The 27,568-nt window shown below is 36.4% G+C and overlaps 1 protein-coding gene across 5 annotated transcripts in view; it reads right to left on the bottom strand.

The window, feature by feature from the left end:
- LOC107728574 (transcriptional repressor p66-alpha-like) overlaps positions 1 to 26,821 on the bottom strand; it is a 47,944-nt gene extending 21,123 nt beyond the window's left edge. The window contains exons 1-2 of one of the 5 annotated variants that reach the window (XM_016538798.1): positions 26,802 to 26,821; positions 6,660 to 6,918 (exon numbers count right to left, since the gene is read on the bottom strand). In XM_016538798.1, the coding sequence (XP_016394284.1) occupies positions 6,660 to 6,910 (251 nt within the window). In that variant the 5' untranslated portion in view covers positions 6,911 to 6,918; positions 26,802 to 26,821. Of the gene's footprint in view, positions 1 to 6,659; positions 6,919 to 8,403; positions 8,444 to 20,654; positions 20,826 to 22,614; positions 22,952 to 26,801 lie in introns of those variants that run through there. The other 4 variants (XM_016538794.1, XM_016538797.1, XM_016538796.1 and 1 more) reach the window with 4 other exon arrangements.
- Between the last annotated feature and the right edge of the window lie 747 nt (positions 26,822 to 27,568).

Here is a 27,568-nt window from a genome sequence, read left to right as displayed (position 1 = left end):
GAAACTGAAAGCATAACGAAACCGCGCTACTCGTTTGAACTGCGCAGCGCTTAGAGAGTAGAGCATGGTTTATACTCGCCGCGTCAGCAGGAGCGCAAAGCAAAAATGACGCGAATATTGAGGTAACGATGGATGGTTTTCAAGCTAAAGTAAAAAACCGCTTCTTAAACCAGAGAAGGTGAACATGTTGGTATTCTTGTGGGGGGGAAAAACCATGCAAGCACTGTCACCGACAGCGAGTTTTAGTTTTTTTTTTTTTTCATTTTGAAAAGCCTGTTATCTTTGCTGTTTACCTCGCGTTACGCTATGGAGGCTCTCTTTTAATTTTTAATTTTTTAATTTGATTCCTCAGTGTTTGCTAAACGTTCTGTAATTTGGTTAATGCTGCTCAATGTGAAAGCACGCAGGTGATGGAGATTTACCGCTGATTAAAGAACCGGCTTTCTGACAAGATGCGCGTTAAATATCGCATGCGATTTATCGTGCAGCCCTAGTCGATATATAATACAGCATGTGGTGTATGCCATACCTCAACTTATTTGTTTTTGTTAAAGGCACAATATGTAAGATTTTTTTATTAAAATATCACAAAATCACTAGAACAGTGTTATATATTTTGCTGACTTGTGTACTTACATTATCCCAAATGTTTTGAAGAATGTTTAAATCCAGAGAAATAGCAATTTTAAATAGCGGCTCATCCCTGGTCATTGCGTCGCCTGCCAATTAGGGCTGCACGATAAATCGCATGCGATATTTAATGCGCATCTTGTCAGTAAAGCCAGTTCTATAATCAGCGGTAAATCTCCATCACGTGTGGGCTTTCACATGGAGCAGCATTAACTACACAGAGTAGTTGTTCACTGACAAGCTGCGCAAAACCACGATCATATTTTGCGCAGCTTGTCAGTGAACAACGGCTGTGCAGCCCTACTGCCAATGATGTCATACACCACCGATTTCCGGTTTTGTTTTGTAGAAAACATGGAAACACCAAAGACGCTTTAATATGTTATGCGTTTTATTAGACAGGTGACGACCGCATTATAACAGAACTTTCAAATGTATCTAATATGATAAAACAGCGCTGCTTTCTTTTCCCCACATACGCATGACCGGAAGGAGCGGAAGCGGTCGACTGTGGCATAATAAAAGCTCCGCTGCTTTTGAGCCGTGTGTCACGCTCGTTCAGCGGCCTTGTTTCGACGGCTTTCAGCCTCACCCTGCTTCAAACTACGACGTTAATAAATCATTAGCTCATCCATGAACATGATTTCTGTCCGAGTCCCGTCAGATTGCATCGGCTGTGGGGATGAAGACGATAACTCCCATGATTCCACACTCAGTCACGGCGTCATCAAACTACGTCTTTGTTTGTTTGTTTTGAATACGCGCCCTCTAGCGGCGAAAATTACATATTGTACCTTTAATAAACGGCATGTAAGCTAGTTTGTCATTGTAGCCTACTGTTTTATTGTTGTTGTGTGTTTTAATTAAGAATAACAATGAATCCATCTTTGTTTTAGTCTTAAAAAGTGAAAGGTGTATTACAGATGCAAGCAAAACAGACAATTCTTTTAAGACGTGACAAAAAGATCGCGAAAGCATCCGAAGCCCGGCTTATAACATAGCAAAAGAGGAACTCCCTTCACAAAATTCAAATCACAAATTATACTACAGATGAAAAAGAACGTGTTGAATGTTAACCACTTTCATTACCATATATCTATAAACTATGATAAATGTTCATCAGCATGCATTGATTAATCCCATGTTGCAGCAAAAATAAAATAAATAAAAACTGTGCCCAAATGATGTGCTCGTGTGACCAACTGAGAGAGTTAGTGGCAAAAGAGCAACCAGTGGGAAGAATGAGTCTAGAGCCCTGTTAAAGCAAAAATAACTATATTGTGATATTGTTACCGTGAAATAAAATGACTTTTATCGTGATATAAGATTTTGGTCATATCGCCCGCCCTACTTCTAAGCTAAAATAATAATTCAGATTGTCGCAAGAAGTAATATCACACAAAAACTGCAATGTCCCGTGTTTGCTTGCTGACATGATACTAGGGTGCTCAAAACAGTTGTTCATGCATTGCAAAGTGGTTGTTCTAGGTTGTTAGGGCATTGCTAGGGTTTTTTGAGTCTAAAGAGTTTATTCCCAAGTCTTCAAGTCATTCTGGTCCCTAGATTTGGCTGAAGATCCTTTGTACCAAATGTTTATAATTGTGATTGCCTCAAGAAGTAATAGTACACAAAAAACTGCACATTTGGAAGTATCATTCATTGCCTAAAAAGTAGGGCTGGGTTTTGACACAAATGTCACGACTAGAGATATGCCGGTATCAAATTTTCATGTTGCGATTAATTGCTAATGCTTTTATCACGGTATGCGGTATTATCACGGTATTTAAATTTAGTTTTAAAAAGTGCTGTCATAATACAGTATAACAGGTTTAATAACATTTTTCTTATAACAAAAATAACTGAACATTTAAATGCAATAAAGCAATACAGAAAAATGTATAAAGTTAAAAGTTTTACACAGATTAAAGTGCAAAAGAACTATAAAGACCAATAGGTATCACTTTACAATAAGACCTCATTAGTTAACCTTAGATAATGCATTAACATTCACAATGAGCAATAGCTACATTTGCGACAGAAGTTATTAATCTTTGTTTAAAAAAACACAAGTCTTAGTTCATGTTAGCTCATTAAACAACACAGCTGCAACTCTCAATTTTAACATCCTGTTATTAAATATTGGAATACCTAAGATTAATGAATGTTCAGAAGAATTTTCATTGGCAGTTTATGTTAATTAATGAATTAACTAATGTTAACTAATGAAGCCCTAATGTAAAGTGTGACCGAACAATAAAGAATCAAAACACTTTCAAACAATATCTAGGGCATGTTGTAGTCCAGATTAAAATGTAAAAAAAAGTTTGAAAATAAATAGCCTATTAAGTCTAAATATTTAAGTATTTGGCGCTGTGATGAACATCATAGCAAATACACAAATCTGAATGACTGCTTAAATCATTTAAACACGATTCAGAAACAGAAAGTAGTGCAGCTGCTTTGTTTACAGGGTTTCCGGGGTAACGGCTGCATTTAAATGAATTATTATATTATTATTATTATCATTTCTGCAGTTTAGCGCCATCTGCTGTCAGAGAGTGAAAGTGCGCTTTCATCCAGAGCGTCTCTCACATGTTCCGCCATGTGCTTCTCGTCCGCACTTGTTTACATCAGAGTGCGCACGCGTCTTTCACGCAGCATACAGTGGTGTTGTGCATTTTGACCAGTTTATGGGAAAAGTATTCTTAAAATGCATTCAAAATTTGGAATAATTTGTAATATATAATTATTCACGGTATTTAGAAGTGCCCACGATAACAATATCGTGCATATTCATTACCGTGATATATCGCATTACCGAATACCGGCACAAGTCTAGTCACGACTCGATTCGATTCTCATTCACAAGCTTGCGATTCGATTCGATACCGATTCGATTCAATATCGATTATTTTGGATCTATATCAGGTACAGTACATGCCAAATTTTCTCAAGGAAAAAAAATCTCTCAACTAAAATATACATGAGTCAGTTGGTACTACATTACTATAATATTGAAAGTTAAAATTGACTGATTTGTTAAAATTACACAACGAAGTTTTTAAAATAATAAAGTTACAATTACATAATAATATTTCTACTTTTTTTCTAATATAAACATTTAAATGGTTGCTGTCATAAAAACTTGATGGATTTATTCAAACATAAATTAAACTTTGAAGAACAGTAAAATTTATAATGAATATGTTATATGGTGCATATATATAGCAAAATGCCCCTCTCTACAGTATTTTTCTGTCTGATTAATGAGTTTATGGTCACCGAATGTTTTTCTAAGGTAAATGTGACGTTACATGACATTTACATGTTTACTAGCCATTATTGACGTCTTTGCGCGGCTGAAACACTGATTGAGCGATTACATGAGACAGGATATGGATTGTAAAGTTGTACTCTTTCTTTTAACTTACCTTCGGATGTTTAGTCATGTTTATTTTGTGCTGAAGCTGGTATTAATGTGGAGGAGATGATTAGTTCACGTGCGCCTCGCGCTGCCGCGTCTGTTGAACTGAGGCGCTACAGCGATCTGTCACTCCACATTAAACAGCGCCAAAACGGCATTTATTGTTTGAATACTGCAATACAACGTACATAATTTAAAATCTGAGACTTTGTTTCATATTAAAAGTACCAAAGCACAATGCTTATTGCGATATATTGCATGGGAAGTGCCCTTCAACGTTCCGTCCATTAACTGAAAACAGGCTACACTAATCGATTCTTGGGATTTAAGAATCGATATTGTTCCATAAAAATGAGAATTGATTAATATCGAGATATCGATATTTTTACCCAGCCCTACTAAAAAGCATGGCAAAAAGTATGGTATTCTTTTCTTCAAGCAGCAGAAGATGAGGAAGAAGGGTCAGGTAAATGTTCTGAAAGCATGGCCCTTTCAAGTAAATGGGCTGGAAGAAACAACAAGTATCCCTGGACAGCAATTGAGTTTCCTTAAAAGCAAACCGAACAATTAAATGCATCAGTTGAAAAACACAACATGCCTAAGTTTACAGGAATCACAAACTGCTAAACGCAGGTTCTCATGACGTTCACAACCAGAACTTCACTAGAATTGACTTTGTATCACTTCCTGTGTATTAGCCAGCACCAACAAGATCACATGATGCAAGAATTTCCCTCTGGTCACATGACTCACACCCTCCCTTTTCTTGAACTGTTCCTGCCAGTGTGGAAACCATGGCAACGGCCGGCTCAAACCAGTTTGTGACATAGGCCTCGTTTTGCAAAGTCAGGCAGGGTTCAGGTGCAACAGAAAACACTTTGGACTTCTTTCTTCTTTTCTTCTAGCAGGGCAGTGTGCCACTCGAGGGGAAACTGGCATGCTGAGCAAGCACATATTTGAGTGTGGTCTTTGGGAAAAGTTGAGCATACGACAGTCGTGTTTGTAGAGTGTGACATCTTTCAACTCAACTTTCTACCCCTCCCCCATCCCGCATGGCATCAGGCCACCTCCTTTGTTCTTTATCATGAGCTCCACTCTGGTTCATCACGACTTCTGTTTGTCTTTTACATTATTTACATGTATTCACAAACAAACAGTAACTGCCTTCAGTTTATCATGCAATAAGTTTAACATCCAATCAAACATTCTGAGACTAAGTGTCAAGGTAAATAACCACCATTTGAAAAATTTTTTTGTATTTCAAGATCAATTTGAAAGAATCATCGATTTAAAAGAATCACTTGACTAGCAACCACCCAGAACACCCCAGCAACTGCACAGCAACCTGACAATAAACCACTAAGAACAGCTCAGGCCTAAGCAACCAAACTACAAATGCCATGGGAAGTTTTATTTTAAAGATGCAAAACATATAGTTTTGTGTTTTTTCTACTACTATTGAGGCAATAGTGGAGAACGGAGAGAAAATAAAAAATGTCCATGTGTAATTATGACAAATAATAACACTTTACAGTACAGCTTAATTTAACATTAAAGTTAATTACGACGTATACTAATAAATTAAAGTTGCATAAAATAACATCATTTCATGCATTATGAACGAACACTAAAACAATAATTAATATATAATAATTATATATATTTAGATTACAAATATGCTATCTATTATGCATGCATTACACTGATATGCAAATCAGCATATTTGAATGATTTCTGAAGGATCGTGTGACACTAAAGACTGGAGTAATGATGCTGAAAATTCAGCTTCACCATTACAAAAATAAAGAATATTTTAAAATATATCTAAACAGAAAACCGTTATTTAAAATTGCAATAATTTCTCACAATAGCACTGTTCTTACTGCATTTTTGATCAAATTATATGCAGCCTTGGTGACTGTAGAGTTTTCACAAACAAACAAAAAAAAAAAACTAAAAACTTTTGAATGGGTCTGTATGTTTATGATTAATCTAGATTAATAGATGGTGCCAAAGTTTTTAGTTCATGGTACTTAATGAATTAATGTTATTTAATTGAGCGCTACTGTAAATGTAGATTTTTGTGGATGCAAACATCATCTCTCATACACTTCATCCTTTATCTGTGCAGCACTAAACTTAATCTGAAAGTTAGTGTACATGCTTTGGTTCCTGCATGGTTTCTGATTTAATACATTCTAATTGTTTTATTTTTCAGTGTTGTTAATCAAAACCACCATTGAATTTAAGCTAAACTCGAATCGTACACATGGTAATTAACCGAAGCCTCAAGTTTTTAAAACCAGCAAAGCAAAAGCACCACCACAGTGAGCTCAAGCACTTCTCCTTTGCATCTACTTGATACCTTGTTGACTTTGCATTTAGCAGATGCTTTATATTCAGAGCTACTAGCACAAAGTCTCAGCGGAGCAAGGTGAGGTTAAGTGCCCTCAACACAAACATAAAAACGAACCGGCAGGACTAAGATCGCGCTAATTCTCCAGTTCACAGGTCACTACTACCAAAGATCAACAATTGAGTTATTTCATTTAGAAGGAGGCTTGGGAATAAAAAAATATGCATTTATGTTTAGCCTGTGACCTACCTCTTAGATGTGCTCATGTCCACAGGCTCGTCGCTGGTCTGCACCTCCACCTTGATGGTGGCCTTCACCTCCCCGGCCCGCAGGATGTTAGCCACCTTGTTGGCCTGTTCGCTTCTGGTCTTCAGTCCATCTACAGCTCCCAGCATTCCTCTCTCCAGCTTGACCCTCTTCAAGTCGGCCTCCGAAGCAGGGGCATCTCGCTCCAGCGCCCGCTTTTGACTACGTGTCTGACGCACTGCGTCTTCTGACATCTTCTCACCTGTAAAACAATATCACTGAGTCAGGCATATTCAGGCAGAGAGCCATATATATAATAGTTCTTTCTGGTTCTCGAATCTGATTGGCTGAGAGCTTTTTCCAGCGGTGCGATATTCTAGTGATAACAGAACTCCAACTGTTTCACTGTTTGTATCACTCCGCTTGCAGTAGCCTATTTCTCACAGCGAGTGTCATGGCAAACGCCCAAATCCACTATAATTTTATAAATAATACTGTTTTTGTGTCACAGAATGTAATTTTAAGAGTTTTGTTTTGGTGAGAATGTATGCCTCGTGTCTACGGCCGAATCACAGCCCGTGCTGATATACAGCCATATCACACTGCTATTCGAATGATATTTCTCATATATAGTTGCCTTAATTGATAGACTTTGGAAATTATTCAAGGTAGAGATCCTAAACAGGTTTGTTTTAGGTGGGGTTCACACAGGGATCATCTGAAGCCAGTAATATCAAATTGTCTAAAACCGGTCAGATATATTGATCCATCACCAATACAACATTATATTATATCAAGGACCCAGATTTTACTTTAGACATCAATTGGCATCCCGAAACAATATCAAAACTATTTATAGCACCAGAGTGTAAAAAAAAAAAAAAATTCATTTTTTTAAAGTTATTATTATATTATTACACTTAGTGAATTTATAAAATAATATAAAACAATTATTACTATTAAAAAAAGAATACATTTTCTAAAAAATAATGATGTTGTGAAGTGTTTGTTTATTGTACCAAAGCAAAGAAAAATCTGTTAAAAAAGGTGAAATAAGTAGAATAAATAATAAATAGTAAAATAATTATTTAAAAAAACACATTATTTTAAAATAAAATAATACTACTAAAATATAACTTTTAAAAAATCATGATTTGTTGTGATGTGCTGCCATTGCTTCTTTTGAACAACTCAAGACTTCTCTTTATAGTTTGAGTGCCACAAACCATGTTTATCTCATCGACCCCATATTCAGGATTGTACTTTCTTTCCCATTGTGTAGTTCTCTTTATAGTTTTTGAGGATGAGGGCATGCCATGCAATCAGTCCAAAGACGAATTTGCACCAATAGGCCTATTCTGTAGAGTTTGTTCGAACACGTGGCCTACATCAACGACACGACAAAAGATTCTCCTTCCTTATAAAAAATCTAAACGAGTTCGCATTTGACATAACCGTTTCAGAACAGATCTGTGCTCCTTTTTTGGGTCACGACCCACTGGTTGAGAACTACAGGTATATGATGAACGCACCTGTACAGGAAAGATATATTTTTAAAGCCACAGATAGGCACTTCTTAAAAGACAATCCACAGAAGCAAAGTCCACAAACAGGAAATACAATCAAGAAGCTTAAACTGTGCCAGGCTGTGAGCTTTAAAACATGCACGCAAGCCCCAACAGCCACTTACAGGAAGCAGATCCATCATTTGGATACATCAAGGCACATACGAGACGTGCCGACCTACCTGTCTTACATATGATATCAGCCATCTGATAGCAAGACAGCTGACTCAACACCCAGGCCTGCTCTCATCTGCCATGACATCACTGGGGCTCCACATGACCCTTCCCAAGATTCCATGGGACACATAAAGCATTTCCCCTGAAAACCAGTTTGAACCGGTCGGTGGACGCAGCCGAGAGACTGAAGCAGGTTTTTAACCCCTTGAGTGACTGACTGGCAGCGAATGCGGCCACACAGACACAGGAGTTTTGCCAGTGGGGGGAAGGGCCGCACGCATTCCAAAACAAGTCTTTCAGAGATGAGGAGGAAGTGTCCGCCCCTTTGTTGCTCGCAAAATAACAACCGCCACAGTGGTCTCAACAATAAAAGGTAGTCAAACCAACTGACTAGACAATAGTAGCGCATATGATCATGCTGATCCAAACAAGCTTATGCGAATTGCAGGATTTGAGAACCTCGATTCTGAAGAGAACGTTTCAGTGTCTTTTGGTCCATGTGATTCACTGTTTGATCCACTTTCCCTTTTGTTTGGGATTGTCAGATAAGGATTTTTAGTAGTGATCGACCGATATTGATATTTTATAACCGATACCGACTTGGTCGTTACTTTAAAAAAACAAAAACGTACATTTAACGAACAAAAAACTGCTCCAAGCGTTTTTCTAAATTAACTTACTAAAAAAACCAAACGAAATCTAATCACTTTGACATTACATACAAAACTGAACTATTTTAATAGCTGAAACAGTAGTATAAACTGTTTTGAGAAAAGGAAAAAAAAAAAAGACGGGCTCGAGTCGGACTTGGTTATATAGTAAATGTTAATACAATTTAGGGTGTTTTAAACAAGTGAATCTTGTTAAAAGTTACGTGCGGTGGCCGTGCTGGAGTATTTCCTGAGCATCAACCGCATCAACCCGGTGAGTTAACAGCAATATAAAAGCGGCTTCACGAGACTAATGATGAGCAAATATGAAATATAGCAAATGAGCTCCGTGAGTTGGTCTCTATTTCTTACAGCCAAGCTGCATAAACTACATATCAGGCATTTATATAATGCATCTAATTTGTGCATAAATGGCTGTTATGTTAAATAAAGTTTACTAACTATAGCAACTATATCAAGTACCTGCACGCCGTTGTTGTTGTCTCGTCTCCCCTCAGACGCGCTGCAATGGCGATCCTGCCCGCAATTCTCAAAACGCCCACAAGATGGCGGCGTTTATCGGTGAATCCGATATTACAAAACCGATATCCGATTATGGTAAAATGCTTAAATATCGGGAAAAATATCGGTAAATCTATATATTGGTCGATCTCTAATTTTTAGAGACTGCACTCACAACTTATAGGCAATACAATATTTTACAGTAGAAACATATATTCATCATTTAAAAAAAATTATGACTTTAAGGCTTTTCCAAACCTAGAAACCACAGATTCTGAAGAGCATCAAATCTAAGTTGTAAATAACAAAGATTATTGGAATAGGTTTTGCAAGAGAATACTATTTGTTTTTCAGCTTCAAAACTTTGTTTAATTCAATGTTATTTTTTGTAACTATTTGTGAAATTTACAAACACTGAGTGAAAATGGTTTCAAAGAAAATCAAACACCAACTATTTTTGGTGTAAAGGCTTGTGCACACCGGAATGATTATCGCGCGTGATAATCGCCAAGGTTTAACGCCTCGTGACTAAACAAAGAGTGCCAATGTGAGTGTGCACACTGAAGCACAAAACGGCAGGCGTAAAAGCATTATTTAAAAAAAAAAAAAATGCCTCGGGCTCGTTTTTTTGGTTTGACGCGCCGCGTTAAAAACTGGCCGACCAATGAGATTGGCACTTTTGTTCACGTTCCTGGAGCTGCTGAAGTTACAGTAAAACACGACTTGATGGCGCTCAAGCACACATTGATACCTAATGACAGTGTTGCCAAGCCAGCGGAATTGGGCTACTTTAACACTGTTGCCGCGGGTTGTTTTTCATGTCCGCGAGTTGAAGTGACTCCAATAACATGATATTGCGATAATGCGAATTTTAGCAGGGGAACCCCTCAAAACGCGATTGGGCTAGTTTTGAGTAGCGATTGGGCAGTAACCCTGCCTAACGACAAAGAGGAAGTAAGTAGACGAAGAAGATGCATCGAGGCAAGATGAATGTAGAGCTACTGGTCTCACTGGTGTCTGAACACAAAGAGCTTTATGACAAACGCGACAGTGACTACAAAAATCTCGATAAGAGGGAGTTGTTATGGAGAGGAATTGCAGGTCAAATAGGATTCGATGTGTACCGGGGTATTTCTGTTCTTCATTAAGCGCCATCTAATGTCAGGGAGTGAATTTGCACGTTCACTCGGCTCATCGTCAGCGAAAATCTCTTGGGTATGAACACAAAGACGCGTCGAAAAACGTCTTGAAAAACGCTGGCGATAAGCGCGCGCGATAATCGTCCCGGTGTGCACGAGGCTTAACAAAACACTAATTTTTCTTGATGTATCAACTTTAAATGACTATTTAATTATCAATTGCTTGCCCTGGCCATTAATCAAATAATTATTGAATAATCTTAAATTAAATCATAATAAACCTGTAGTAAAATGACTATCACATAAGTAAATGACATTTACTCACAATGCCATGGTGTTCTCGAGTGAAACTTGAATAAACGGCCACAACTTACATAAAGCGTTTTCATTGCACTAAAAAAGGTCACCTGTATTTTCTCCGAGCAACTGTATTTATATCATTGTTTAATTGGTGACTTCAGCTCGGATACATTAAATTGATCAAAAGTGACAGTAAAGACATTCCGGTTCCAAAAGATTTCTATTTTAAATAAATGCTGTTCTTTTGAACTTTCTGATCACCAGAATCCTGAAAAAAAGGTATCAAGGTTTCCACAAAAACATTAAGCAGAACAACTGTTTTTAACACTGATGATAATAAGACATTTTTCTTGAACACCAAATCATCATGTTAGAATGATTTCTGAAGACTACTGATTACATTTTATTATTGATGTACTGAAATAGATTTTTGAAGTAACTGCTTTTTGGTTAAATAAACAGTCAGAAAGTAGTTTGAAAGATATACTAGTGAAAGTATCCTATTAATGCATTTTAAAAATACTGAATCAAATGGAACAAACTTAGAGTGATAGTTCACCCAAATGGGGGGGGGGGAAATACTATGGAAGTCCAAGGCTACCAGCAACTGTTTGGTTGCCAACATTCTTGAAAATATCTTCTTTTGTGTCCAACAGAAGAAAAAAACTCATTCAGGTTTATAATAAATAGTAAATTATGGCAGAATTATTTTTAGCTGAACTATCACATTAGTCGAATCGAACTGAATAATTCACAGCTAGCTTTTGAATCAAATCCCTGTCATCTGAACGATTCATACCCCTTTGAATCACATCTAAATTATGTTATGTTATCTAAATAGTTGGCTTAACCATTCTGATGTTTACATCAACTTCTGGACATTTTTTGGTGGGGTCAGATATAATTGTCAATGTAAAGGAACACTGACTGGACAGGGCTTTTGAAAGTAGGTCACCAAACCTGTCAATGTATACTGACAGTTAGAAATGCAGTCAGCAGAGTCCATTGCACAATCACATGTCCATGTCTTTGCTGGACTTAAATGATAATAAACAACATTTAACATTCAGTTTCACAAATCATCTCCAACTAAGAAACGTTGCATCACCAGTTAATGTCATACTGAGAACAGGACTGCCATGTTTTCACACCGAGTGACTAGTTTAGTCATACACAAGCCACTTGTTCTGGTTAGGAAATGGATGCTTGTCTGCAAGACACGTGGCTTGCAAAGCCTCATGGGAAGTGGATGGCATCAGATCTGTGCACCACTCATGCCTCAACAACAGGGTTCGATACGATGAACCCAAACCCTTTTTAAAAGAATCAACTCGTTTTTTCCCTTTCATATCAATTTCGAAGCTTCAAACGGACCACAGTGTGACGCAAAGCAGGAAGATTAATATTTTAATAACAACAAACATATTGCAGAAGATTATTTACATCAGTGTTTGGGTGGTGCTAATCAGATTGAGATTGTGATGTCATTTAAACCACATGCTACATCGAGGTCGAGCAGTTGTTTGTTTACTAACAATTCCACTAGAGAAATACTCAAATCTTGGTGACGTCTGCATGCAATAAAGCGCCAACAGCAGCACGACACGGTGTATTTGATTGTCTCAGCTGTGTGAAAACATGTCTGTTCATGCCACGCCGCGGCGAGCTGGGAGTGCAGTGACTATCCTCACGGGGCCTGATGAAGAAGAGTCGTCTGATGTAATGACCTCCCTTAGGGCGCAGATCGAGCAAGACAATAGGAGGCATCGCTAGAGCTGCACAACAACACAGCATGGTGGCAATACAACCCAAACTGGATCGGTACGTTCAGCTGCTCAAAAATAAGGACGACCCGCTGGCCCGGGACAGACGGGATGGTCACTTGACCGAGTGCAAACTTGAACATCTGATTTTCAAGTTCTGCTTATGGACTTTTTTTTAAACTTGTCCACTAGGAAAAATTGTGTAGCAGATCGACAAATGAGATTTGAAGAGTTGAAATGGCAAGAATGAATTGTAATAGCATCAATAAGAATGCCTTGCAAATTATTAACCAATCAGTAATGTTTTGCCAATGTATGCTATTATTGGAAATTTTCTTTGTACAGGAATATATCATGTAAAAATTAATAATAAATAAAAATTCTAAAATTAAAATGGGACTGTTTTTTGATTTTACAAATGTAAATATACAGTGATATATTTAAACCAAAAAAATATTTTCTTTATAAAGAAAAAATAATTTTCATTAACACAAATATATGGAAAAAATATAACAAATATTTAATATAAAATATATAATTTAAAATAATAATGTAAAAAATTATACACTAAAAAAGAAAATATATTATTTAAATTCAAATTTACATTTTAAAAGAAATCAAAACAATTAAAAATAAATGATGTATGAAAATGTGTGTTTATAAAATATTTACAGTAAAAATGTTGGCAAACCAAGTTGCTGAGCAACTGAGCAAGAAAAAGCCTTATTGAATCCTTTAAAGCATTACTGAATCCTTATCAAATTACTTTTAATTGAATATCAAATTGAATTGAATGAATAAATGTTTATTCAAAGTTTATTGCCAACTTTGCAAATAAAAACAAAAAAACAATCAAATCCATGTGTTGCCAAACATTAATAACTGGTGCCTTATCCATGTCAAAATCACCGCCATGATGCTAGTGGCTGCAATGCATTGCGAAGTGGTTACTTACAGGCCCAAGTAAAAAAAAGAACCCAAGTATATGACTTTCTGCTGAATGAGTTATAATTCAAAGTTTAACACTTTGTGGTAGGGGTTTTGAAAAACTCCAAATATGAGTAATATCAATAACTCGAGTTAGCAAAAACCACCGATTTCGCACAAGTCACCTCAAACAGAGATGAGAACCGAGACACAGGTCACACTGCACTGGACTATTGTCTAAGTGTTTCCTGAGAAGGACAGTAGAGTCGCTTTAACTGAGCTTGTCCAGGTCAGAAGGACTTCCTGATTGCGTCACCAACACATTTCTGAAACCAGTCAGATGATAAGCACTGAAAAACAAAGTTCCAGGTAAGTTCGCAGAGTCTAACGTGCTACAGATGTACCTCTGGATCTCTCACAACCAGCACGTCTTGTCATCCAACAATGACGAAGTGGCTGCCAAGAGGGTTGAGTCAAAGGTGCCCCTGCAGGCTCCAGTCCTGCATATCAAGGGTTAAGCCCTGCCATTTTAACACCACAGGCAGATCAGGCCACGAGGGTGTTACCTAACAAAATGGACGTCGTTAACCCTGTATCTGCCAGAAGATCCACCTGGTGTGCCCCCTAGCAACAGGACGACACAGAAAGAAGGTACAGCGATTGGTTTTCACGTGGGCACAAAGAATAACTTGTGCTGTAAGAACAGTCGCGAGCAGCCACCCCCTCTCCACACACACACACACAAATACGCATGCACGCACATCTACCCATCCCCCACTGTGATCTCAAACAGACTAGAGTGCAAATGTACACTGACGCACACACTTATACTACACCGGCCTTCAGATCAGTTATAGTCAAATTGGTAGATAAGAATAACCAACAACGGGGCAGCACCAAAGTGCGTTTAATTTACAGTAATTACTAGAGACGGTCACCACATACGACTTGTTGATTAGTGAGGTCAACTTGTATTTTTTTATTTTATTTTTAGTGCTGTGGGTCAATTAGCATGCTAAAACCATTTCAGAAGTCACGTTTGATGTTACATCTCTTTTAAAGCTCGACTGCTATAGCCATTCAAACAGATGTTTTTTTGTTTTGTTTTTGTTTTTTTTGTTAAAAAAAACATCCATTTGCAATCACAAATGACAAACAAAAAAGTTGCATGTTTAAATTCATCCTGTTGCTATAGCCAAACACATTCAAGCAACTGTCGTTTTAGCCAGTACGAATGTTACATTTTTAAAATGGTGTTGAATGTTAGAAACAACAACCTCTTAAAAATTCTTTCAAATTCTTTACCATCTTATGGTGTGTGCACACCAAAAGCATAGTGAATATCTGCATCTCGTTACTTGCTCGTTATTTGCGGGATGTTTTTCGCATCACTCGCGCAAATAAAAACATAAAAACACTTTTCTGATACAACCAGATGTGTCAAAACTGACGTGTCAATAAGCTCTTCGCTGATTGGCTTGTGTGACAACGTGTCATACGAATTTTCAGTTCTAGTTAAAAAAAAATTTTAATTGCGCAGAATACACGATTGAGACGAATAATGAAAATTAGCGTTTTTGCATTGACTTTGTATGTAATTTACTCGCACAAATAATTAAATTTGCTTTTTTGGGTGCACACACCATTAGGGTATGTTTACATGACCACCATGTACTAAAAATTGAAGTTTTTTTGTGTTTTGAAAAGATTTGCATAAAGAAGACAACATTGTCAAAAATGATCCGACATTGTCAAAAACGACTTAAAACACTGTATTATGCATGCCAGCTATTTGGTGATGTCACTTTGTAAAGAAACACTACATGGCCGTGCACATACCTATAGACTAAATATGTAATACACAAGAAAAAAGTTATTAAACCTGTTATACTGTATTATGACAGCACTTTTTAAAAACTTAATTTCAATATCGTGATAATACCGTATACCGTAATAAAAGCATTAGCAATTAATCGCAACATGAAAATTTGATACCGGCATATCCCTAAATACACATAAGCAAGACATCATTTTTTATTTTGCAGTTTACAGAGACTTGCACTTTGAGATATGTTTTCAAAAATGTGCATTTTCAGGCACCCAAAAAACAATTGTCGTGTAAATGAACAGCCAAAACGCATAAAATGTTTTCCGTTTTTAATAGAAAACATTGTTGTGTAAACGCCCCCTTAATTAGCATGCTAAAAGACAGCAAATCCCTCTTTAAAGTCCACGTGAACCGGAAGTCGCTCACTGTAAACTAACAGTTGGAGGGGGGTGGCTAAGGATTCTCTGCCCAAGGTGTCAAATTGACATCATCAGAGAAGAAATGCAATTTCAGAATGGAAGCAAATTTCCAGATTTTAATTAAAGATTACCAAGACAAACAATTTTTTTCATAACTTACATGGATTAATTGTTTATCACAAGACTAGGAATGTGCACTAACAAAGTAAATAGTTTTCATTTTGATTTCATTGGATGAATGCAAACCAGCCTAATTATATTGCATAGTTTAATTAGCTTGCTAAAACACAGTAAAACCTTCTTGGAAAAGCTGTAAAGATCACATGCCTGACCATTTAACTACGCAACAAGACATATTCAAACAATCTTAGGTCTATAAGAGGTATTCAATTGTTACAAATTCAGTATGTATGAACAAATCTATACAGACAGTTCACCTTCATAATCCTGTTGTCAAACTTAACTAATCGGCTGAGGACTTAATTTAGATTGAAGCACTTATTTTGAATGGCAGCCGGATTCTGCAGTTAATCTCTCTGGTCTGTCAGGCCGAGAGCCAGATCTACAAGAACTGATAGGGGAAACAAGTGGATCGGCCTGGTTCTGCATGCCATTTTAATCAAATAGCCTACTGAAGCGTATTCCCTCAGATATGATTCTGTACTTCACAACTACATATTAATTTACTAATTTGTGGCGATCATTGTACAGTACCACAAATCATGCGGCTTGTTGAGGAGAGGTGTGCTATTAGTTTTCCAAGTGATCAGATTTACTATTTGCACATGGCGGACAATAAGACCCAGACTTACATTGAAAGACAGGCCCGAGCCATATCTAGGACCACAATTGTTAAGAGATATTTCTTCTATACTGGGGCAAAATGCACATATAGGAAAAACAAATAAGCCCCAATGTCTCCGAGGTGTGCGAGGACCCATAAGTCTTCGCTCCTGGATGAATACCTTAACGGTGTATTCATGTCACTACGGCACACAGAGAGTTCCAGAGTTGCCGCGTCAGCAAAGTCCAGCTTTAACACACAGTGGAAAATACTGCTGGAGAAACTCTAGAAAAGCACAGAATTAGCTTCTTGGTTCGTCACAAGCCACCTTCCTACACAACTCAATGCACTGGTGAAAAACGACATGTCTGAAGCATAAATATGCAGTTTATTACTCAAGATAACAATTTTTCTCCTCCGATCATGATTGCAAATTAAACTTCAAGAACTTAAATTGGCCGGCCTTATTTTATAGTCACAGAGTGTTTTACTAGTATCACAGGCACTACTACTTACCTTGCCTATAATAAAACTAAATGAACAGAATGAGAAGCAAAACTTAAGTTCTTCATATTTAGCCTATAATTACACTTACATGTTGGGAATTAAAATTTGTTTAAAAAATTGTTTAAATATTACAAAATATTAACTAATATTAAGTATTTAAGGTATAGTTCATACAAAAATTTTATATTTTTACGTTTTTTTTTCATACTATGTAAGTCAATGGCTACAATTAACTGTTTGGTTACCAACATTCTTCAAAATATCTTTTTTTGCTTTCAACAGAAGAAACAGGTTTAGACCAACTTGAGGGTAAATGAAAATTTGACATGGCATGATTTTTGGGTGAACTTTCCTATTAAGTCTACTAAATTAAGGATGCAGCATTTTTTTTAGAAATGGATTTTTACACCAACTTTTCTTTTTAAAGGTAACCTAATTCCTGCATGACCAAACCACTGTCATTGGTCAGTATATAAAATTTTAATTTCTACATAACCAAAACAATCTATTCAGATCTATTTACTATTTCATAAGTATTTAAGTTTTTATGAAGCCAGTAGAACCAATAAGCGTTTTATTATCTGGCAGGATACCCCTACACAAAACCACACCTTACTGATAATGACAGTCAGCTGAAAGTGAAACACTCTTAACTCCAATACAATGGCATATACTTTTGGTCTACAGCCAAAACAGAAGCGTCTTTCAAAACAAAACAAAAAACACGACGCTGTGCCCTTCATTTTAGACGCATTCTTCCCCTGGCTTTCCTCATCAGACACTATCAGGAAGTTGAGATCGAACAGTAAAAAGATCTCGCTAGATTGCAGTGGCCATGTGTCAGTCTCCAGCCCTTCCTGTTTACCACCGGCCACCATCTCAGATACAGCAGCTCTGGTGTGTTTCTCAGGTGCAGATGAACAGATCTCTAAAAATCCCAAATACGACATCCAGCCCTCATTTCTGCTAAATATACTTAGCTACAAAACTATTATTGTTCAACAAATCTCTTATGGAGCACACAGCTGGTCTTCAGGCTTGTCCTTGGCGTGGCATGAAATTCAGAGAGACATGCCCGTTGCAACTCACTTGAGAGGTGCCAAGTGGCTTAGCTGGTTGCCTAATAGACACTCAACATGGTACGCCAGGATTCGACAACACCCGGCACATACTGACATGACATATTGGGATATTATTGGTTGTAGGACCAAAATCCAAGCATTTGCAAGTGTTTTATTATGTACTATGATTATACTTGGTGGTTTCTTGTGACACCAAGTTGGTCCCACCCAATTTATTTACAAAAAGCCACTCAAGTCATCCTTCAGACAAAACAACTTAAGCCACCACACCCATGCAGACCAACCTTGAACTACACCTCTGCTCCACCATGAGAAACGGCTCAAGAATTTCAGCAGGATTGTGATATCATGCATAATCACAGTTGACAAACAGTGGACGGTCAGTTACAAGTCCAAAGTCTCAGAATTGAAACAACTTGCATTTCATGAGCAACACAGATGCTAAATTCATCTCAGGTCAGTTTGTGGACTTTCAGTGGGTTCAAACATAAGAGCAATATTAACCAGAACAGAACATAATTACAAAACAATTACGCACTTACTTGGGTAATTGACGCAACATACTTGTTACTCATGCAATTTGCCAATTACACAATACAGTGGTTGTTTATGCTCAAGGCTGCATTCATTTGATCAAAAATACAGTAATATTGTGAAACATCATTACAATTTAAAACAACCGTTTTCTGTTTTAATATTTTTAAACTGCAATTTATTCTTCTGATGCAAATCTGAATTTTCTGCGTCATTCAGTGCTACGTGATCCTTCAGAAATCATTCTAATACGCTGATTCGCTTTTGAAATCTTTTCTGGATTCTTTGTTCAATAGCATTTATTTGAAATAGAAATCCTTTGTGACATTATACATGTATTTACTGTCACTTTTGATCAATTACATGCATCCTTACTACAAATAATTCTTTAACAAAAAAACTTACCCCAAACCTTTGAATGTGTATAGGCTATATATTGTAATGCATACCACTTATGACATCACATTCTGATATTATACATATCAACTGCAGGACAACTAGCCTAAACTAGCGAAACTTTGAACTCTGCCCTTGGCCTCAACCTCTGAACTGACGACTTATATGTTACTAGTCACAAATGTAACACCAGGAACCATGCCAAATTTTTTAACTGTTACTGGGATGGAACCTATGACCACAATAAGCAGAATAACTCTTTATCGTTAACCCTTTTAAACCCACTGAAATGTCTAAATACAGGGCTCACTGTAAATGAAAGTTCAGACTGTGTCTTGGTTTCACATGAACACTTTTACATGGCTGCTGTAAATATCACATGACCCGGAAGAATGTAAAACATGTCATAATAGAGATACCACCATCATAATTGGTGCACATAATATTTAAAGTGTCTTTTTTTTTTTTACATTATTATGATGTAAACGTATAAGTCATGATGTAAACACATACAACTGTAACCAGTGGGAAACCCAGAGACTCATTTTGATGAAGTAACTGATTGATTCACATTAAAATATTACATATTTCAATGGATTGTTAAATGAAATAAAGTGAAAGTTAAATTGCCTTAGAGTAAAATTTTTTTATTTTACTTTATTGTTTAACTTTCTTGGGTCTTACTGACCAACTAAGCAATTTCAACTCTGTGGTTTCCTACTAATTACAATTGTGAGCAGGTATTAAACACATGTTCATAACTAATAAACTTTAAAAAAAAGAATTGTGTTTCACTGGACTGTTCAAGTGCTAAAATAAATGTGACCACGAATTTGGGTGAATATAAGACGAAATGGGTCAATTTAACTACCCACAACCCTGAAACTGTTAACATTTCTATGCATTACTCCAATACAACCCAATGCCCATAAAACACAATTATCTGTCAGATGATCTAAAGACAGAATCCAACATTTCCTAACTTCTTGTGTTTAAAAAGGAGTTTGCGCTTAGTAAAGCTCAGTGGCAACAAACCAACTCTTAAATAAATAAAGCCCGGTGAGTTTAATGCTGAGGAAGCAAAACTAGTTAGCTAACCCGGCTAACATCAGCTAATGCTGACTAACTCATCAACTCCAATTAGCAGGCGAGCTAAATGACTAGTTTATTTTCCCCAAACTGAAAACAATTGACAAGTTTCTTCTCTAAAGTTAATTATTACATCGCACTGTATCGGTATCGAAAGAGTTAGTTGGAACCTGTCAAATCTATTTGATGAAACGGATGGTTAAGTTTGTAAATCCTCTGTTTAACTCAACAGTCCAGTTGCTAGCTAAGCTAATGTGAAGTCAAAACACTCTGAAAACGTCCAGTTATCACTCAATCTCTCTTTGTAGGAACTTACTGACCAGATGAAACGCTTACTGGTCTTCCGAGGGCCCTCCACGCGTGTAGTTGTTGTTATTTACCCGAGTATTTTTGGTGTAAAACTATCCCGGGGACCCCCCTCTGTCTATCTGCCCTGCCCGCTGCCGCTCCGGTCGCCAAATAAAGATCCTTCCTCGCTGCCTACACATGGACCCGAGTCACCGAACCGCGCATGCGCACTGAGCACTGGCCCACATCAAGAGGAGATTTACATGAGGAAGAGCATCCTCCTAACGATTTAATTTCACAAATATTTACTATGGAAACCATAGTTTCAGACTAAATACAATAGTTACCATAGGTAATGTTGCTACTGTCCTTTAAAATACCTCACACTGTACATTTTTGTAAAGGGAAAGATGTCAATATAATTTTTGGTTATTAATGGTAATGGTCAGGCAACACAAAATGTTAATTTATTTCATGGGCTATTAAATTACAAAAAAAAAAATTAATGACTATAAAATTGTAAAATCAAAGAGAACGATTAAATAACTGGATTATTTCAATTAAAGAGAGCCAAATTACTCAAAATGAAATCATTAAAAATGCAGAAATATTTAAATAAATTGTTACATACAAATTTAAATTATTGAAAGAAAAAAAAACACACACACACGCATACAAATCGTTCAATTAATAAAATACAGCTTAAATGTCAATTGTACCATCATTTCCTCTTCTGGATTTTAAGTTACTTACCTGATCAAATACAGGTTGCAAAAAACATTTGCAGAAAATTTACATTCATTTTACATTATCCCAAAAAAAAAAAACGTCATTTTGAAAAGATTTTATTTCGTATGAATATAAATATTGTCATTTAAAATGACCAATTACCATGGCAAGACACTCATTTTACGTTTTGCATCTCTACCCAACTTACCAAACTCAGGGAAATCAAAGCTGCTGCTACATTTCCAGTACAGTAGTGGCAAAAGTTTTAAAGTAATGTACAGTGATTTACATATTTGAATCTTAAACAAAATTCTAGAACGCTCCAACATAATCTGGTCAATTTTACCCGACTTCATCCTATAAATTGCCAACTATTATTATCTTGTTTTATTGATGTCTCTCTCTTTCAAAACTGCGGGGCTAAAAGTTATATTACACCAGGGGGCGCTCTATGGCTCATAAATGTGAATTCTCTATTGCGTTTCAATCAAGGGAGCATGTGTATACTAAATAGTATAATCTTTTAAATATATTCAATTTCAAATACTAGTAGCCGACGTGAAATTGTAAGCCTTTTGCACAAATATCAAGAAAATAATTTTCTTAAAACCTTTTTCTGTAATCACAAACGACTGTGATTGGTCCATCCTGAAGAGCGCTGAGAAAAGTAACAGAAACCACGTTGCAACGTCGTCTACGCAAAGCTGATGTTGTGTAATATTCGGTTCCCGTGAAAAACTGTTCCAATGGGCGGGGTTAGTACGAATATTCATAGATTCGTTCCGCGGTGGGCGTGGCCTTTTGAACTACAAACAAGCGAATGGAAAGGATTGTGTTGTCTGTTCTTCAGCTCTTGTGTGATGAATTATTTTGAAAAGGTAATAAAGCCGAATGTTCATACGCCCCATTTAGATGTACAGCTGTTTATGTTATTCACATAGGCTAAAATGCTTATTGTTTCGCATGTGCGGGCGTATGAACATTCGGCTTTATTACCTTTTCAAAATAATTCATCACACAAGAGCTGAAGAACAGACAACACAATCCTTTCCATTCGCTTGTTTGTAGTTCAAAAGGCCACGCCCACCGCGGAACGAATCTATGAATATTCGTACTAACCCCGCCCATTGGAACAGTTTTTCACGGGAACCGAATATTACACAACATCGGCTCTAACTAAACTCGTTGCTCTTATGTCTTATAAATAATGTTTTATATCTTATAAATCATGTAGAAATGATTGAATTCCATAAACATACCAAGTCCGTCAGTTTCCTGAAGTTGTTTCCGTCTGCCTTGAAGAGGGCAGTTATGACCCAGGTAGAGCTCGGGATCCGGATGCAGCTCTGTGGGCTTTTTATCGACGAAATGAAACGAACACACGTAAACTCTTTTCGGAGGATTTTTTAATTTCAAAGCCGCAAGCCAAGCCTGTTTTCTCTCATCTTTCGACGCCACACAGTGTAAGGCATAGGGCGCAGGGCACGGACATTCATTCCTGATTTTTTGATGTTCTACACAGATATTTTCTTGAAAACTCTTCAGTTTTTTTTGTTGTTGTAGCAACCCGATACAGCCCATGTCGAACCGGAGCTCATGTTAAACTCTGACACCTCAAGTTCACTGTGCGTATGTCAAAAATGATTTTTAGACATACCGGAAGCAGGACACCGGCAAACGGAAATAGGGAGACGTCGTAATGTTTTCCGAAGCACACTTTATATGTATTTTCAGTAGTACAAACATATTACATGTATTTAAAAGATAGTAGAAACGTATAAATAGGGTATTAAAATCCATTTGAAAAGTTTTAGAAGGGTTTTTACAAGTTCTTTACTTAACTTTCATGTCGTTCTTTTAGCTGTGGTTTGGAATTAAACTAAATCTTAGGCTGTTTTTACATGTGGTTTCATAGTACGACAACATCCAAAATGATTTCCCTAGTTTAATTAATTTAATTCCCCATGTTTTATTTTAGCATGAAGTAAAACGGTCATATATATACTGTGGGTAGCCTTCATAAGATGTTATATTGTTATAATAACAACAATAATAATAATAAAAAGAATCCACTGGCCTATAAAATTATGCAGTCAAGCAGGTTTGTGACATCTGTTGGTTGTTTTGAGGTATGACAGCTCATATTTTTATGTACAACCTGATATTTCAGTGTCAAAGGATATATATTATGTTGCATTACAAGATATATAAATTACATTTCCGAAAATAAGTATAACTAATTCAGTTAATAAATAGCAATCAATACTATTTAACTATATCCAACACTTTATATTGATTACTATACAAACGTAGCTGTATTCTAAGATATAATTAGGCCTATATAAATACAATTAAAATGTAACTATGATTAAACATGATTAAACATGCAATTTCATAAGTAACACAAGAGAGATGAGTTAAAATCTTAATTGCAGTTTTCAGTGGTGGACAGTAACGGAGTAGTTTTATTTCGTTACTGTAGCCTACTTAAGTACATTTCTCAAGTATCTGTACTTTACTGGAGTAGTTTTGTTTTGAGTAACTTTTACTTTTACTTCACTACATTCCAAAGCATAAGATCGTACTTTTTACTTCACTACATTTCATAAAACATATCGTTACTCCTTATAATATAGCTATCACGTGCTCTGGGACGCAGAAGCGGTGTCTGATTCAAGAACGAACTGATTCTTTTCAATGAACCTTTTAAATCGGTTCGCAAATCGCACCAAACGATTCATTGACGAATTAGAATGAACCGATTGCAGCTGTTCTCGAGTCGACAACTCACTGATTCAAATGAACCGTTTAGTGCGAGTCTCCAGTGAACTGAATTCACAAGTAAGAACCGAATTACATTAAGGAGCCTATATAAAATTGCATAAAAAATCTAGCTATCAGTACCTTTTTACTTAAGTACATAAAAAATCGAGTACTTTTGTACTTTCACTCGAGTAAAATTGAAAAAGGAATACTTTAACTTTTACTGGAGTAATATTTTATTATACGTATCTGTACTTTTACTCAAGTACTTGATTTGTGTACTTCATCCACCACTGGCAGTTTTAAAGTGAATGGTGACCATTAACCTGGAAATAGATGGCCGTAATAATCTTAAACATCAATTGAAAGGTTCTCTTTTAATGGGATGGTAGTTATTAAAGGATGCCTAAATGCTTGGTTCACATTAGCCTATATATAGGGTGACATATTAATAAAATAAAAGTTTAACAACGAGTCTTTTAATACAAAACAAATCGTCAAACAAGTCAATTAATAAACAATGAAGTAATAAATAATTAAATATATTTATTTTATAATAATTTATATTACTGTAATATGAATCAAATAAATAATACAATATTTCTGTTCATAATAATTAGTACTAATAATTAAAACAGAATTGTTTTTTGGGAATGTGTAATGCGAAAAACATTATGCCATTGGAAACAAGCAAAATGTGCAACCACGATTCCTACTTTAGTTAAGCTATTTATATTTGCTTTAATAAGTCGTAAATTGTAGAGGGGGGGAATCGAAGATACATCAAAGATTTTACTCGGGACGTTTTCTTAAAGAGATGACGTCCTTCTTTCACACCACTAGGGGGAAGCAAAGTGTAAGGTATCCTTACATTGATCAGCAAAGACATAGCAAAGACTCTAATAAATTATTGTAGTTGTAAAAATGCTCATCTAATTTGTAACTAAATCTGAGATCTTACAATATCACAGTTTAAGTAGCCTAATAACCTTAATCGGGTTAGACGCCATTGTGAATTTAACACGGATGAAAACGACGCTGTGAGGGACAGACTTACAGGCTCTAGGAGGGCACGGGACACATTATATGATAGTCAGTTTAGCCATTGCCACTAGGTGGCAGTATAATAAAGTAATTTAAAGGGTTGGCAAAACCCTGATTTTATTCGGGCCTGAACTTGACCTTGACAGAACAATGTATGTGCCCTTTAACTGAAATACATTGTAAAAAATTACAGTGGTGTGTTTATATAACAGAGTTTTGTATTCAACATTCAAGTTTGTTGTAGGGTCAATGTAAGTTAGGCTAAATAAAATCAGCATGATTTTTGATTATAAGGCTGACGACACAAACAAAAAATAAAATAAAATAAATAATATTAATACATTTATTTACTTAATATCGTAATACGTTTATTTACGTAATAATATCTACATTTATACGATTATGATTTTTATCAAAGCAAAATAAAAAAAAATAAAAACATTTGTTTTGTTTAAACAAATATGATAAATATTATTTTATTAAAGCAAAATTAAAAAAAATAAATAAATAAATCTCCAAAATATTTATTATTATTCTTTAGTTCTGCCATCTCCAGATATTGTGAGATTGTGTGTCGAATCGTAAAGTTTATCTTGAATTATTCGTGCCCCTCAGTTGTGAGTGATAGTGCCACATCACCTTCTCCTGACGCCTGTTAATTAATCAGCTCAGTGGGTGGAAGTTGGATGAGAAACTTCCGTCTGTCCTAAACTTCCAAGCTGCTTGTTTTCTTGCCAATCCCGCCGTTTCCACAGAACACAGACGTTGCCATAGGTACCAGGGATGGGTGAAATCTCATTTGCATGTATTTAAATGACGCATAAATCATTTACACAAGGCTTGAATACGGAAAATCTGAGAGACGTTTAGAAGTCACGCTGAGCTTCAGGCTAGTAGTACAAAGAGAGAAAACGGTTAAAAAAGAAAAACACTTTACGGCTTCCTGGTTAAATCAAATGCGGCACTGTGTGTTATATGTGAGCGACGGCCCATTATTTGGCAGCTTCACAAGCATCCATTCACTAGAACCTTCCATAAATTGTCGCCACATTAAACTTCCAAACTGCTTGTTTTCTTGCCAATCCCGCCGTTTCCACAGAACACAGACGTTGCCATAGGTACCAGGGAGGGGTGAAATCTCATTTGCATGTATTTAAATGACGCATAAATCATTTACACAAGGCTTGAATACGGAAAATCTGAGAGACGTTTAGAAGTCACGCTGAGCTTCAGGCTAGTAGTACAAAGAGAGAAAACGGTTAAAAAAGAAAAACACTTTACGGCTTCCTGGTTAAATCAAATGCGGCACTGTGTGTTATATGTGAGCGACGGCCCATTATTTGGCAGCTTCACAAGCATCCATTCACTAGAACCTTCCATAAATTGTCGCCACATTAAAATGCCCCGCACGACATTATGGAAAGGCATGAATAGCCTTGTAAAAAAGGCGGGGGGGGGGACAAAAACAAAAAATCAAAAACATACATAAGACAAGTGTCATTTTCAGATGAAAACAATCTCGTTTTACACGGCCCGCTTTTTCACGCTTAGCCGCTAACCTGCATCTACCCCTGTTTTCGCCTTTCCCGCGTTTCTACAGTCTTGTTAATTTTATATGAAAGAGCATATTGCCACTTACCAGCGGGTAGTGCAGTAAAAGCGTTTAGTGTCAAAGCATGAACCGTGATTGGTTCTTCCATTAGAAGAAGCGTGCAGCCTGGCTTTCTTCTCAGCCAATCAGATGCGCTCACCATACCATTGTTCCAAATGTTGGTGGTCTGCATTCTCTTATAAGACTCCCCCTTATGATTTGACAATAAATGACACATAATTGAAGCTCCTAATAGAGTGACCCTTCCTCTACAATTTCAAGATTACAGACTACTAGACTCCAGAAAAATGCACCTCTGTTTGATTCAAACACGCCATTGGATGTATTAACAAGCTACAGAAAGAATAAATTCACAAATAAACTGGTTTGGTTAAACCGAATAAAAGCAAAAAACAAGAATAGGGGTTTACTTATAAATTGATGCTGCTAGTAGAAACTGTTCCCTGAACCTAAAATGTAGGCTAATCATGGCATTTAAATAGCCTACCAAAATATCTGATATTTTCAAGTTCAACTGCAGGCTTTCAGATTAAAATAAATGAATCAATCGTAGGTTACATAATTAAATCGTTATAATTTTGTAAAACATAAAACACATTCTTGTCGGTCCTGACTTCTGATTGGTCAATGATGTGAAACACTTCCGCCGCATCAAATCGCTAGTTTGACGCAACGTTCTATTTGGTCAGGGACTATTTTTTGTAGCGGAGGAAAGCCATTTCATTTATAAATAATGAAATAACGTTTTAATAAAAATAGTGTACTTCATATTTTATTAGAATACTTAATTTGTA

This window comes from Sinocyclocheilus rhinocerous, unplaced genomic scaffold (genome assembly GCF_001515625.1).
Source record: "Sinocyclocheilus rhinocerous isolate Xijiao unplaced genomic scaffold, SAMN03320098_v1.1 scaffold1238, whole genome shotgun sequence".
In the NCBI taxonomy this organism is placed as follows: domain Eukaryota; kingdom Metazoa; phylum Chordata; class Actinopteri; order Cypriniformes; family Cyprinidae; genus Sinocyclocheilus; species Sinocyclocheilus rhinocerous.
Note: the sequence above shows the minus strand (reverse complement) of the source record. Positions and strands in the feature narration are given on the sequence as shown.